The following is a 13,307-nucleotide window of genomic DNA, read 5'->3' on the forward strand; positions in this document are numbered from 1 at the left end:
TGGTGACTGCGGCAACAAAACAATTAGAGTTCTTGAAAAAAAGTCACAATGTTAAAAAAAAACGATAGACAAAATGCCAATGAAAATGGAGAGAAGTCCAGTAGAATGACATGAAAATATATACATGCAATGATTTGTTTTATCTGTCACGGTCTGAGTTAATAGATTCAGTTTCTTTTCTTTGGTTGATAAACAGAAAACATAGCCTTATCATACAATGTAGAGACAAAACAATAACCACTAGCAGACCTGTTTATCTCCAAATAGACTACAGCAGGGCTAGGGAAGATTTTTTTTAAAGTAAGAGAGTAAAAGATATATATATACACACACACACACACACACACATATACGTGTATATATATATATATATAAAACATACAAATATGCAGTAAAATGACAAAAACAGCATCAAACATGTCAATTTTGTGATTTTACATTTTATTTAATAAAAATAAAAGGGGAGAACTTGTCCGACTTACCAGTTAAGAAACATAATGGGAGAAAAGCATTCATAGTAGCTACAGAAACATAAAACCTAGGGATTAAGATGCATGTGTAGGACCTGTGTAGACATAACTAAACTCTTTTGAGGCAAAACAGACAAATTGATAAACTCACTACATTCTTGGATAGAAAGATTCATTACGAAGAGGTCGGTTCTCTGTATCACTGACTCCCATGCAATTCTAATAAATACCACAACAGCACTTTCGTGGGGGAGGCGGGGAAAGACCAAGAGAGAACTTGGCCAATGATTTCCAAGTATTTTGGAGGGTGAAACTTGGGGAAATGGTCAGAAAAAATTCAAGAGAACACAGAAGATTAGTTCTAGTGGACACTAAAAGTTTCGCAGTGCAGCAATAATTAAGAGTGTTTTTACTGGCATAGGCATGGACAGATCGATGGAATGAAGTAGTGCAGAAACAAGCCCGTCTTACGGGAATGTTAATGAGAACATTTCAGATCGGCAGGGGAGAATAAGTCATTCAACAAATGATCCTGCCATAAGTGGCTAGCAATTGTGAAAATTCAAAAATTTAAGAGTACAATCAGATCTCTTTCTATTAAATATAACAATTCCAGATAGATCAAAGACAAAAGTATTTATTTCTTCATCTAAAGATGAAAAAATTCTGTTTTGGTTCAGCAAGTATCGTGAAAAATAACGGACAACCAGGGTAAAATTATTTTCAGTACATGACAAAGAGCTAATATCTCAAAATACATTGAGCTCTTCTTACACGTTATTATGAATGACATGAATAGCAAAATAGGCAACTGCCATGAATAGCAACTCACAGAAGAAACACAATTCCTAAGTATGTGGAAAAAGTACCCAATCTCATTAATAAATGCATATAAAACAAAATACTTCACGCAGGAGATTGGCAAAATTTTTTTTTAATAGCACTGTGTTAAGAAGGTGGAGGAAAACAAATAGTATAAATACATCTTACTAGTACCCGGTAGTTTTTTAAAAAAGGAAATGTGGCCATATTTATTCAAAGAAAAAAAATATTTCCACTACTTGATACTGAAATTCCACTTCTAGGAATCTGTCCCCCAAAATGCTATCACACATCAGCAGAGTCATTTGTCTGAGATTGTTCATTATGGCATTGTTTATAATAGCAAACTAGAAAAACCACATGTCCATAAATAGAATGGCTGAGTAAATTATAGCGTGCACATTCAACATAACGCTCTGCCTTTAAAAAGAATGCAGCCAATCTGCAAATGCTGAAGTGAAAGAGGCCCTTATTGTTAAGTCAGAGGTTACAAAAGAATACGTCAGTACCATTCTGCCTTTGTTTCTCCGAATCTATTTATAGAGATACTTGGACAGGCATGGGGAAAATGGGGACCCCACACGCAAACTATTTACAGTGGGTTCCTCTGGGGAGCGTGGGACTGGCAAGGAAGCAGGAACGGCTCACTGTTTGCAGATACGTTTGTGTTATTTTAAATTTATTGAAAAAGTATTACGTTTATAACTTTCACAAAACCCACCGAGATGGTGGGCTAAGCTTATTCTGGGCTGAGCTACAGAGTATATCAGCATTCTTAAAACACGAAGCTCCAGAGCCAGGACCGTGCTCTACTTACTGACTTCTGTACACAGAGAGCTATACAGGCTGTAATGCATATAGTAGGCGTTTAATAAATGCCGTATTACACTTCACTGGACAAGAGGAAGCATCGTACATGTGTGCAGTGAACTGCGTGTCGCAGGGGTGTGTGGAGCTGAGGGAGGGTAACAGACTTACGGTGTAGCTCATGAATATAAAAGAAAGCTGAACTGAAAACCCTATTGGGCTTTAATTGTTACCTAATGGGGAAGATCCTCTCCTTAGACGAAGAGAAACAACCCTGCGCCAGGAGCATGCCTGGTTCTGGGCCTGTGCTTCCTTGCAGCGGTTGCTAATAAACAATTCCCAGGTTGCTACCTTCCAGGCTATGGGGAAGCTGGGTTCCTGCTGGCCGCACGCAGGGAGAGACCAGTGTTTGCTCAACAACACACAGTTGGTAAGGAAAAATTTTTTTCTTCTCAAAGTTCCCCTGGAGTGTTTCCAGACAAGGAGAGTACTGCAGAGAACAAGAAACAGAATGAGAGCTGCAAAGTCTGCTTTCAGACAGATGAGGGAAGCGTGCATGAAACACCTTTATGTCTTGAAGGGAGAAACGGACATATTCTCCTGCCAGGGAGGGGCACCCAGGTCACTTAGCTCTTCTCCCCCACAGGTACCTTGGTTCCCTTCTAGCACCTTCCCTCTTTCTTCCTCCATCGGTACTGTACCCTGAAATCAACTGTAAGCTAAAGAGGCCTCCTGACCCCGCCTCCGGGGGGAGGCCTTATTGACTGAGGCAGAACAGATGTGACCCAGCTCCCACCACCTCTTTGAAACCCTCCCCACAGACAGGAAACACAAACTTCAAATACTATTACCTTTTTTATTCTCTTTCATCATTCAGGTTTTCTCAGAACATTACAATAGGCATGAAGGGGAAAATAATGGCATTTTTAAAACTCAATCTGTCCAAAGTATAACATATGAAACCAGGACATTATCTCTTAGAAAAAAAACAAAACATTCAAAATTAATTTGATATTAAGGTTAAAGATTAAGACCAAGTCCAAGTAAGCCATGTGTAAGGTTTAAGTGCAAACAGTGTTTTTATTGCAATGATTTTACAGAAATGCTGGAGTGATGTACATGATTTGAAATATTCAAATCCTTGAACGTTTCTGCACTAGCCTTAAAGTAAAAGCGACCATGTTGGCATCGTTTCAGTGGCTTTCAATTTCTTGCTTGATCTCAGAAATGTATGGATGATCTTTGCCGTGAGCTACTTCCATGATTGCAATGGCCTAGGAGAGAGACAGATACGGGGTTAAGAGCCAGTCCCCTCACACCTCCGGCTGGACTAACTTTAATTCAACTTGGATTTCTCTGCTTTAAGGCACAGGATGCAAATTGGCTTTTTAGAGCCTGTGTTCTCCTCCAGAGTCTGGCTTAAAAAAAAAAAAAAAAAAAAAAAAAAAAAAAAGACAAGATTATCTAGTAACAAAATAGTCACCCAGAGGCTACTGCTGAGTAAAACATTCCGTAATAGTCGAAAGAAATGATACAGGGAAATTGATTTCATGACATTCTTTTGCCCCAACATAATAGAGATTTCAAGAAAAAATGCGTTAGGGATGGAAGTATTTGGCTACAGTCAACCAAGTAAACAGGTAATGCTGAAACAGAGAAGTCCACAGTGTACTTGACATCAGACCTGATTTGATTTTAGGTTACGTTACTAATCTGTAAGACACGACTAAACCATTTTCCCCTTTTAGAAAGTGCATGCTTTCCGCAGGTTTCATCTGAGGGAGCTAGAGAGAATGTATGTAAGTTTTTTTTTTTTAGAGTGAGGCAAAATAAAGTGGAAGGGTTTCTAGTGGCTTCATCAGTTCCTAGCTGTGTGACCACGGGCAATTTACTTAACCACTCTGTGCCTCCATTTCCTCATCTGTAACATAGAAATGATACCACCTCTCGGAGTTGTTCATACACATAAAGTGTTTAGAATAATGCCTGGCCTATGGGAAGTATATATATCGAATGTCATCCATAGGCATTTATTTTGCTCTTTTGTATTCAACCCTGTTACTCACAGAGAAATTACTCTTTCTCTCCTAAACAGGGAATTTCTGATGGCCTGTGACCATGACAGGCATTCCTTTCTATTATACCATTTCTCTTCCTAGATCTCAAACCAAGAGGAGGCAGCCAAGGGACACTGCCAGTCTTCAGGAATCACTTGTGTAAAGCCTCCCCTTGCCTCTGCATTCATTTCACAACTCACATTGCTTGCCGAGATCTACTCTGTCCTTCGCTGACCTTGTACTTAATATCCTACCAGCACTTTGCGATTGTGACCTAACTGGTTAATTTCCCCCCAATTCACTGAGGCAATAAATATGTTAGACGACAAATCCACAGACTTAAAAACGGAAAATTCTATGCTTAACTCACACCCCTAGCCTGGTGGAGCCACACCTTCATGCAGGACCTTACTTCATCTTCCCAAATAGTCTACTGGGCAGATTTGGGGGAATCTGGAGGATTGGGCATCTGTGTCCCCAACTTTTACAAACATTCTCTTATAGGAGTTAACAGACTGTCCTAATGATAATATCTTATCAGCTGTTAAGTGCTACATAACGAACAAGGAGAATCTATTGTTAACATCAAGCTGCTGTAAGGTGAGGGTCTCTCACCCAGGGCAGCACGGGGCAGCTGTCAAACAGTGAGGGGGGCAGATGCTGGCCAGGGTCCCAGTTTCCCCTGCCTGTTGGTCACAGAATGAGTGTGGGGAGCTGAAGTTTTCAACTCAGACAGACCCCAGTTTGAATCAAGGCCCCACCACGTACGCTAGGCTAATTACTTAACCTGTTTGAATCTCAGTTTCTTCATCTCACCTCACTTTTGTGCGAATGAAAAGAAAAGCTACACATGAGGGTGCTGGCATATAACTGATACTCAATGAACAGTGATGATGATGAAGTACATTTTAGAAACTGCGAACGGATAATCCTAACACTGAGGAACTCCCCCATATCCAACTGCCTTGATTGTGTCACAGTTGGGCATCATGACTGTAAATCCCAGGGGGCAGACAGATGGAAAATTCCCTCACCAGTCTCCTGACCCGTTCAGTAGCCTCTGTCCACTTCCCTGGCTTCACATGGGACAGCGACAGTAGTCCCTCTCCCCAGCTGTGGCCTGAGCCTGTAATCAGCCAGCCGCTCTCACTGTGTACACCCCACTCTTCCAGGGAGGCTGGGAGCCAACATGGCAAAGCTCAATGACTGACTGTACCCCCATCTGGCGATCGCATCCAACCCCTCCCCCTTCTATGGCCAAAAGGTGGGTCAAGAGCTGGTCACTCTCCACCCCTTCAGTCATGCGGCTTCATGAGGGATGAAAGAGGGGCGCTAAGAAGGCCGTGCAGGCCCGGGGACGCCTAACCCCTCAGGGGAGACCTACCTTCCTCAGGGCTTTCTCTCCGGCAGCTTTGTTTTCCATGCCCATATAGAGTCTTCCTAGCTTCAACCACATGGAGGCCACGTTGAGGGAGTACAGAGGATAATGCTTACTGGAAGAAGAGAAGAGACAACAGGCCACCCTGTCAAAGGCTGCCAGGCAGCCCACAGGCCGGGCGCAGTACGCCCATGGCTGCGGAGCTCACGGCCACACGCTCCATGGCGGTCAGGCTTCTCCAAACCCTGGGAGGTTCTGGGTGGAGAGTGTGGATGGTTCAACCCTGTCAAACCTCCCCGAATGCACTTCATTCTGTGCAGCCGGTGTGTTTCTGAAAAGCTACATAAAAACTGCAGGAGAAATCCTAAACAAAAACATTTATAAACACACCACTCAGCCCTTCTCCCAGATTTTTGTTTTAGGTGCACCCAAAGCAGGGCATTAGGAAAACATTGTTTAAGGTAAATTCCTTATTATGAGGATATTAGGCTTATCCCCTTATATTGAAAAGACAGTATACTTAACACGTTGCGTACGGCGGGGTTTAAATCCCTCGTGAAGATTCTCGTGATCCGTACGCAACGTGTTAAGAATATAAACACACCAATGTCTCAAGACCCCAGCTTTCTGTCACACTCTGATTCCACTTGGTTTAGCAAAACTATAAGCTGTGTGAAGTAAGGAGAACACATCCTATTTCTTCTAGATATTCTCTCTCTATAGTCCAGTAGAAGGCTTTATATACATACAGTATATATTCGCTCTGAGGTTTTAACTGAAGGGTGACTGATGAGGCTTGCCTAGGAAAGAGTCATTTGTGTATACAGGTGTTGATTTACAGGCTGGTCTATACTGCTGTACCCTCAAAACCCATGCAAAAGAGACACATTCTGGCTGTATTCCTGGGTAGGGTGTGGGGCAGCGTGCTGCCTGGAGGAAACCCTGGCTGGGACTCAGTAAGCTTAGCAAGGGTTCAGCACAGCAAGCTCCTGGGAGAGCAACCACAAGGCTAAATGATTTCATTCATTCTCTCTCTCCCCCTCCCCTTTCCCCTCCCCCTGCCCCTTCAGATCTCACAGAGGGAAGTGTGCCTGAGACCAGGAAGAAGGATAGGCTTTGAGATTATCCCCAATGTAGCAAAATGTTTCTAGAAGCAGATTTTAGCAGTGGGTTTCCTCTTGGGCTCCCCCTGCTGGCTACTCAGGGCAGCGAGCAGAAAGTGGAGGGTGGACCTGGTGGTGGAAACACAGACTAGACACAAACTTAACAGTTCCTAACCTTGTAAGTGAACTGAGGGCTTCTCAAATTCATGAGAAACACCTGGGGTGCTTCTGGAACACAGGGATTCCAGACCCAGATCCTGATTCACTTGGTCTTGGGGGAATCCTGTCAATGCATAATGTGCGTTTGACAAGCACCGCAGGGATGTGATCTAGGCCACCTCAGCCCCAAGGTGGCCAGTCAGAGTCAGAGAACAATGCCACGACTGCCACCTCCATCTTTCAGGTTTAATAACCCTCGCAACAGGAAAGTTCCCCACGGCTGATAGTCATTAATACTGTATAAAACCCAACTTGTTTTATTCAAAACTGGGGGAGATGGTGAATAAGCACAGCCAACCCAATGGCCCCAGCACTTCCCTATTTGCAAAGTGGGCTGTAATTACCAAAGCACAAGAAGGGGATGGTGCGAGTAATGATGGAAAAGGAGGGTTCTGGAACCACCGTTTAGTGACTAGTAAGTGCCATTTAACTTGGAAGGCATGAAAGGGAAAGAAACACACTCGTGGCTTTTTACTACTGGTCTGAATTAAGCACAATGGATATAGCACCTGCTTAGGTCCTGGGACGGACCTTGCCCCAGCAACCCCTGCGTAACCTCAACCTGTCTCCCTAGGTGTGGCTCCCTGACGGTGGCGGGAACAGGCCAGCCCGATGGAGCGGCACCTGGCACCTGTGCCTCCAAATGTGGGTGCAAAGAAGAGACAGCTAGCTGGTCTGGGTGTGTTCCAGCGTGGGGCGGTGAGAAGACAAAACAGCCCAGGTACGCGTTCCAAATCACCAGATTCCATTCTGTGCTAAGATGGTCAGAACAGCCATTGCAATCACCTGTAGGGCTTAATGATTTTCTGTCCATATCGCAGGGCTCCCTCCCAGTCCTGCATGTACAAGCAGACGCCCATGGCCTGGTACATCATGTGCAACATGTACACGTTACTGTCCTCAAACACGGAGCTCATCTTCTCCTGGCTGAGCTCGCAAATCTCCAGCAGCTCGCTAGGGGGTGCTCTGGTGTCAAGGAAATGACTGGCCTGCTCACTTGGCTTGGAGACTTCCCAAGGCAGGCTGGGTTCAAGGAATTATTTCATGCACTGCACCCCAGAAACTCACACACTGAAAAAGTGAATTACAGAAAGCCAAGCAAAAGTGAAAGGAATCACATTTTTTCTTGAAGAAACAAACAGGAAAAACTAAAGACCTCAACTGTTAAACATAACCAAAGAATTTCAGCTACAGGCAAGAGACCCTCAGTTCAGCTGTAAACAAGTTGATTAGAATCACATATCTTCAGTTTTCTAGTTAAATTTAAACCCTCACCTACGCTGAGCATTTTAGCTGAAGCATTTTTAAGGAAGAAGTCCCCACCACGGGAAAGTTCTTGCTTATGCTAAGGAAAAAAACAAAACAAAACTGTGCCTTTCTCTAATTCCCTTTCACTGGTTTTAGTTCCTCCCTCTGCACAAATCTAACACCCAAGAAAACGCTATAATGTAGTGGTTAAGAATATGGATCGTGGTGGTCAACACAGCTGGGGCAAAATCCTGGGTCTGCAGTGGTGAGCTGTGTCCTTTGGGCAAAATTACCTGATATCTTAAGAGCCTGTTTCCATCTGCTGGGAGGTGAAGGGCGGGATAGGGGTGGGGGGACGACCTGCTGAGTGTCCTTTTGAGGATCGGCTGAGATAATATAAGCAAAGCCCTCAGCACTGTGCCCAAAGCAAAATACCCAATAAAGGAGGGCCTTCAAGGAACTGCTCTCCGTAGTGTTAGATGATAAAACTCTTCCACCACATTGAGCTCCTGACCAAACTAGCCAAACAAGGAGAAGTAAGATCAACATCATACACTGATGTAGTTGACTCTAGGTCATGGTGGTCAGTAAGTCTTTTACCAGGAGACATTCTTCCTTCAATATTCAGAATCTTAAACCCATCCTTCTGCTCCTTCTTCCCGACTCTCCAACACCTCTTGGAGGTGAGGGCCAGTAAACTTCCAGACAGTTATAAAGGATATACTTGTAGTGCTTGGCCCTCCGGAACTCCTCGATGACATTGCGTGCGTATCTGACCATGTCACGGATGGTTTCTGCCTTTGGGGCATCACTGAGCTTCCGGATTTTCACCTTGGCCTTATCCTGAGGGAAATGACCACAAGTACAAGGTGTTACCTCCTGTGGAAGCCATACTGATGGGCAAGCCTCTCAAATAGTACATTCTGTCATGCACAGATACAGGCTTGCCTGTTCTAAAGTTACAAAAGAATGAAAGGAAATGAGGCAATGGGTCTCAGAGAAATTCAATACACCACTACCACACACACACACACACACACACATTCATGTATTTATAATATATATATATTTTCTAGACAGTCCTCATCTAGGCAGCACACCTAGATGCTATGGGTAGATGTGTGTGTTCAGACATCTATGAATCAGAACAGAATTAGGAGGAGTGAGTGGCATTGACAAAATAATTTGGGCAATGCCAGAGACAATTCTGCGTATCCTGAACAGGTGAACTGGTTGGGAAGCCTGCAAGTTATGCTCATGTGCTTTTTCCCTCCCCTCTCTCTTTTGAGCAGTCATTTCTTTTTCAAGAAATAGCAGTTGGGCAAATCCTTCTCTTAGGTGTGTACAGTGTGATGGAAATGTTTTCATCAGCTCTGAGGATCAGGTTGGAACACAGACCTGGTCTGACTGGATTCCCTCCGGCTGTCTTAGTAAGGCGGGTTTACAGGGTCAACAACACCATAGGAAGAGACACCCCAAGTCAGACAGGGATGCTGGCTTGGAAGAGATGTCCTGAGATACAGAGTACGGTCAGGACCTTTGCCGGCCCAGGGAGCTTACCTTGTCTTTGGTGGTACACTCCTGGCATTCACACGTAAAGAAATAGGAATCTCTTAACCGGTCATTCCTATCTTCCGTTGGGTACAGGAGGTCAATGTAGCTGGTAAAAACCTAAGGGGATACGAAACGTTGACAATGCAGCCTGCTACAGGTCAGCTCGCTCCTTACCTCCCTCTGGCCCTGCCAACATTCACGGTGGTGTCCTTGCTGTTGATTCACACACCGAGTCTCCCCAACGCAGCGCCCCCTAGTGTTGTCCAGCTGCTTGTGGTGGAGAGAAAGGGCTTCTATAGAATCAAGGAGTCCCTCAAACAGGACATTGGAATGTTGAGCGCACCCCCACCTCCATCCTCCCCAAAGAGAGCAAGCTGGGGTTTGTCCCAGCAGTAATACCTTGTTTCTCGGACAGAAGCAAAGCCCCCCCTCCTCGGTGGGGCTGGCTGTGGGCTGTCCCTGCCTGGCCTTTACAGGCTGGGATGGCTCAGATGCATTGCTGGCTGGGTGGAAGGGGCACATGAACACACACATACTGGTCTGTTCCCCTTTCCTTTCTCCTTCCATCTGCTGGCAGTGGAGCAAGAAGCTCAGCTAGGCAGGCTGGGGCAAGTCAGCGGCGGGCAGACACAGCTTCTGACACCAGCATGCTGCTGCCTTACCCAGCTGGGCCAGGGAACTCAGAAAAGTCTTACCTTTGGGCTCATCGGGGTCTCCCGTCCTTCCTTTTTTCTAACGGGGTCTGTAACTGAGACTCGGAGCATATGGAGGAGACCGGCATTTAACCGTCCATTATCTACTCACTGGGACGGCACTTGCTGCCTCATCCCACACCATCCGGCAAATGTCTGACTGAACAGATGGATGTCACAAAGCCATCAGCGTGCCAGGAACCTCAGGCACTGGCAGGCAGGCAGGGGGGCACTTGAAGGGGCCGCCAAGCTCTCCCCACCCCAGAGGGCAGTAATGGAGACCTCACGGCTCCTCGACGCCCTGAGGAAAGGGCTTTGTCCTCCTTGAAGGGCAAGTCACCCCCAAAGCAGTGACTTCCTCAAAGTGAGGTTACTGCATTTCAGATTTGTGAGAGGCCAAGGGCAAACCGACAGGAGCCTCCTGCCTCATTGCTGGGAAGTGACTGATGGTCACAAAGTGCAACAAACAGAGGAGCCCAGAAGATGGCGACAAAGGCCGCTCAGTGTCACTGCTCCAGGCCCAGCCAGAGCCAGTCTGGGTGACTGACGTCCTGCACTTGTCACCAGTGAGCCCACAGGAGCTCCATTCTCACTGACTGCAATTGTCTGTGACACTCCGAACCCAAACAGCACACTCTTGTCACGATGAACTTAGCAAAGGGGTAGGAAGTATAATACAATCAGGTCTCAGTTCAGCTGTGGGTTAGTTAACAGCTTCTGGAGAAACCAAGGCCCTCACCATGTAGCACACTGATTGTTGTATTTAAAATTTAAAATCCAGACATGTCCCCTAAAACAGCAGTAAAGATCACTAAACTGAAATCTGAAGTGTGTCATAAATCCTAATAATTTTATTTTTTTATTACTTACTTAAGAACATATAGCCTACATCTAATGATTTGCTAGGCCAGCCTTTTCCAGGTCAGACGTCTCATAAGGTAGTCATGGAGTCACAGCTCAGGAAGGGAAAAGGGAACCAGTGAGCAGGTGACAGAACACCTGGTTTTCTCCACGTCCCTAAGTTAAGGAGGGGAGCTAACAGTGCCTCTTGGCTACAGGCTGCCTCTACATGCCCATCTGTGTGTGCAACAGGCCATCTGAATTACGTTCCTAAAAAGGGAACTCTCCGAAATTCAGATATGGGATTGATACAACACAAAGTGCTGATGTGTCATTTGGAGTTGTAACTCCTTAGCCACTGCTGGGTTGCGTTTTTTTCTTTTAGATAACAATGCTTTTGACCTTCTGGGGGGAGAATGCCAAAATTCACTAATCAAAAAACAAACAAGCTCAAACGCCATTGTTTGGCAATTGGAATACTCAGATGCTAAAGAAAATCCAAAATTTCATTCTGGTTATTTTGGCAGTCGCCTTCCCCCATAAATCTCTATAAACCTTTGTGAGGAATTTAACTGGAATTTATCCTTTCCTATTTTGTCTTGGATGGAAATGGAGAGCACCAAATGGAAGCCAGAAGTGTGGGACTCGAAGCCACAAGTCATAAATCTGATCATGAACCCTGCAGGCCCTGGGGATGGATACAGTGTAACTGCTGGAGTCATTCACAGCCTGTCTCGTCCAGTGATTTTTCTCCACTGCTTTTCAAAACAGCTGCATGAAGTACACAGGCCCAGCCACTCGTGACCAGGCACTCACCTCCTCTCCTAGGTTGATTTCCTGTACCGCTCTTACTTCTGCCAGGGTCCCCTTGTAGGTCACAATGACATTGGGGCAACAACTATGATTCATCAACGCAACGCTGTCAATCAAAAGAGAAAACCCAATTTTCTCAATAAGGCAGACAGACAGTCTAGATAATCCTTGGCTGCTTACTTGCTACTTACTTACTGGAACTTGATCTTTGCAGGATATTAACGAAAAAATCAATAGCTGGACATCACATTCTAAGTGGTCCCTCTGCATGCATTTACAATCATATCTAATCTTAAACTTTCACAATATTGAAAAGTGAAATCTGCCATTCAAAATAGTGACATCTATTTTTGGCCAAAACCAAAACCAAAAAACCAAAAAACAAAAACAACACAAAAACCCCACAAAAACCAAAAAAAAAAAACAAACAAAAAACAAACCCACACAATAAAAATGGCAACAATAGCAAATCCCACAAAAATCCTTTCCCAACACCTACAGGGAACTGCTACTTACTATACACTGTTCAAGACAAATGGTTGTCATATTCCAAGCCACTTTTTATATTAGTGGATTATTTCCAACATGTTTTCTTCAGATGCCGAGCAATCGCCACTGGGGGAGATGCCAGCTTCCTAAATGAGCGCTTGTGATCCCCCGAGAGTCCTGGAGAAGCCCATCTGAGTCTCTCTGCACCTCAATTTCCTCATCTGGAAAATTGGGACACTACTGCTCCTGCTGCTCAGTGTCTGCTTTTCAGGGACGGAGAGGACAGAGAGATTCGCCTAAGCGAGGGGCTTTGAGCTTTCTGATTATATCAAGGTCAAAGTTCTGAGAACAGAAATTTCTAAACTACAGGGGAAAAATGCTTGATCTCTGAAAATGCTGCCTTTGAAATCACAATGCCGATATGATTTCAGCCCAAAGGAATTTTTCCCCCAATTAAAACTGCCTGGAAACTGGGGCTCATCTGGGCACTCACATCCACATGTATCATTGCTCTGCTGGCCAGTGTCACTTGTCTGAACCCTCAGCGATCAAAACCCCTCTCCCATTTGCCCCCCAAAAAGCAAAGGAGTTGTGCGGCCTGACAAGGATGAGCTGCCCAGGTTTGCCGAGTACGAGGGAGCAGCCCTCCTCCACTGCCCAGTTGCTAAAGGTCTGGGTGAAGTTTGTGGTTGGCCTTGAGCCTGGGATAGCAGGTAGCAACTGCCCTGTCTTGTCCTTGGGGAGGGTCACCACCACCATGCATCACAGCCCCACAGCTTCCTGGCAAGTGGCACACAGGCAATCAAGCCCTAGGA

The 13,307-nt window shown here is 45.1% G+C and overlaps 1 protein-coding gene across 1 annotated transcript in view; it reads right to left on the reverse strand.

Annotated features, from left to right (window-relative positions):
- Positions 1-3,154: 3,154 nt before the first annotated feature.
- The window catches only part of SMYD2 (SET and MYND domain containing 2), a 50,403-nt gene continuing 40,250 nt past the window's right edge, over positions 3,155-13,307 (reverse strand). Inside the window, exons 7-12 of the mRNA XM_019738078.3 lie at positions 12,007-12,109; positions 9,665-9,775; positions 8,827-8,947; positions 7,643-7,817; positions 5,541-5,649; positions 3,155-3,373 (exon numbers count right to left, since the gene is read on the reverse strand). Coding sequence (XP_019593637.1) covers positions 3,293-3,373; positions 5,541-5,649; positions 7,643-7,817; positions 8,827-8,947; positions 9,665-9,775; positions 12,007-12,109 — 700 coding nt within the window. The 3' untranslated portion in view covers positions 3,155-3,292. The remainder of the gene's footprint in view (positions 3,374-5,540; positions 5,650-7,642; positions 7,818-8,826; positions 8,948-9,664; positions 9,776-12,006; positions 12,110-13,307) is intronic.

This window comes from Rhinolophus sinicus, chromosome 11 (genome assembly GCF_057876585.1).
Source record: "Rhinolophus sinicus isolate RSI-liver-muscle chromosome 11, RSI-T2T, whole genome shotgun sequence".
Taxonomy (NCBI): domain Eukaryota; kingdom Metazoa; phylum Chordata; class Mammalia; order Chiroptera; family Rhinolophidae; genus Rhinolophus; species Rhinolophus sinicus.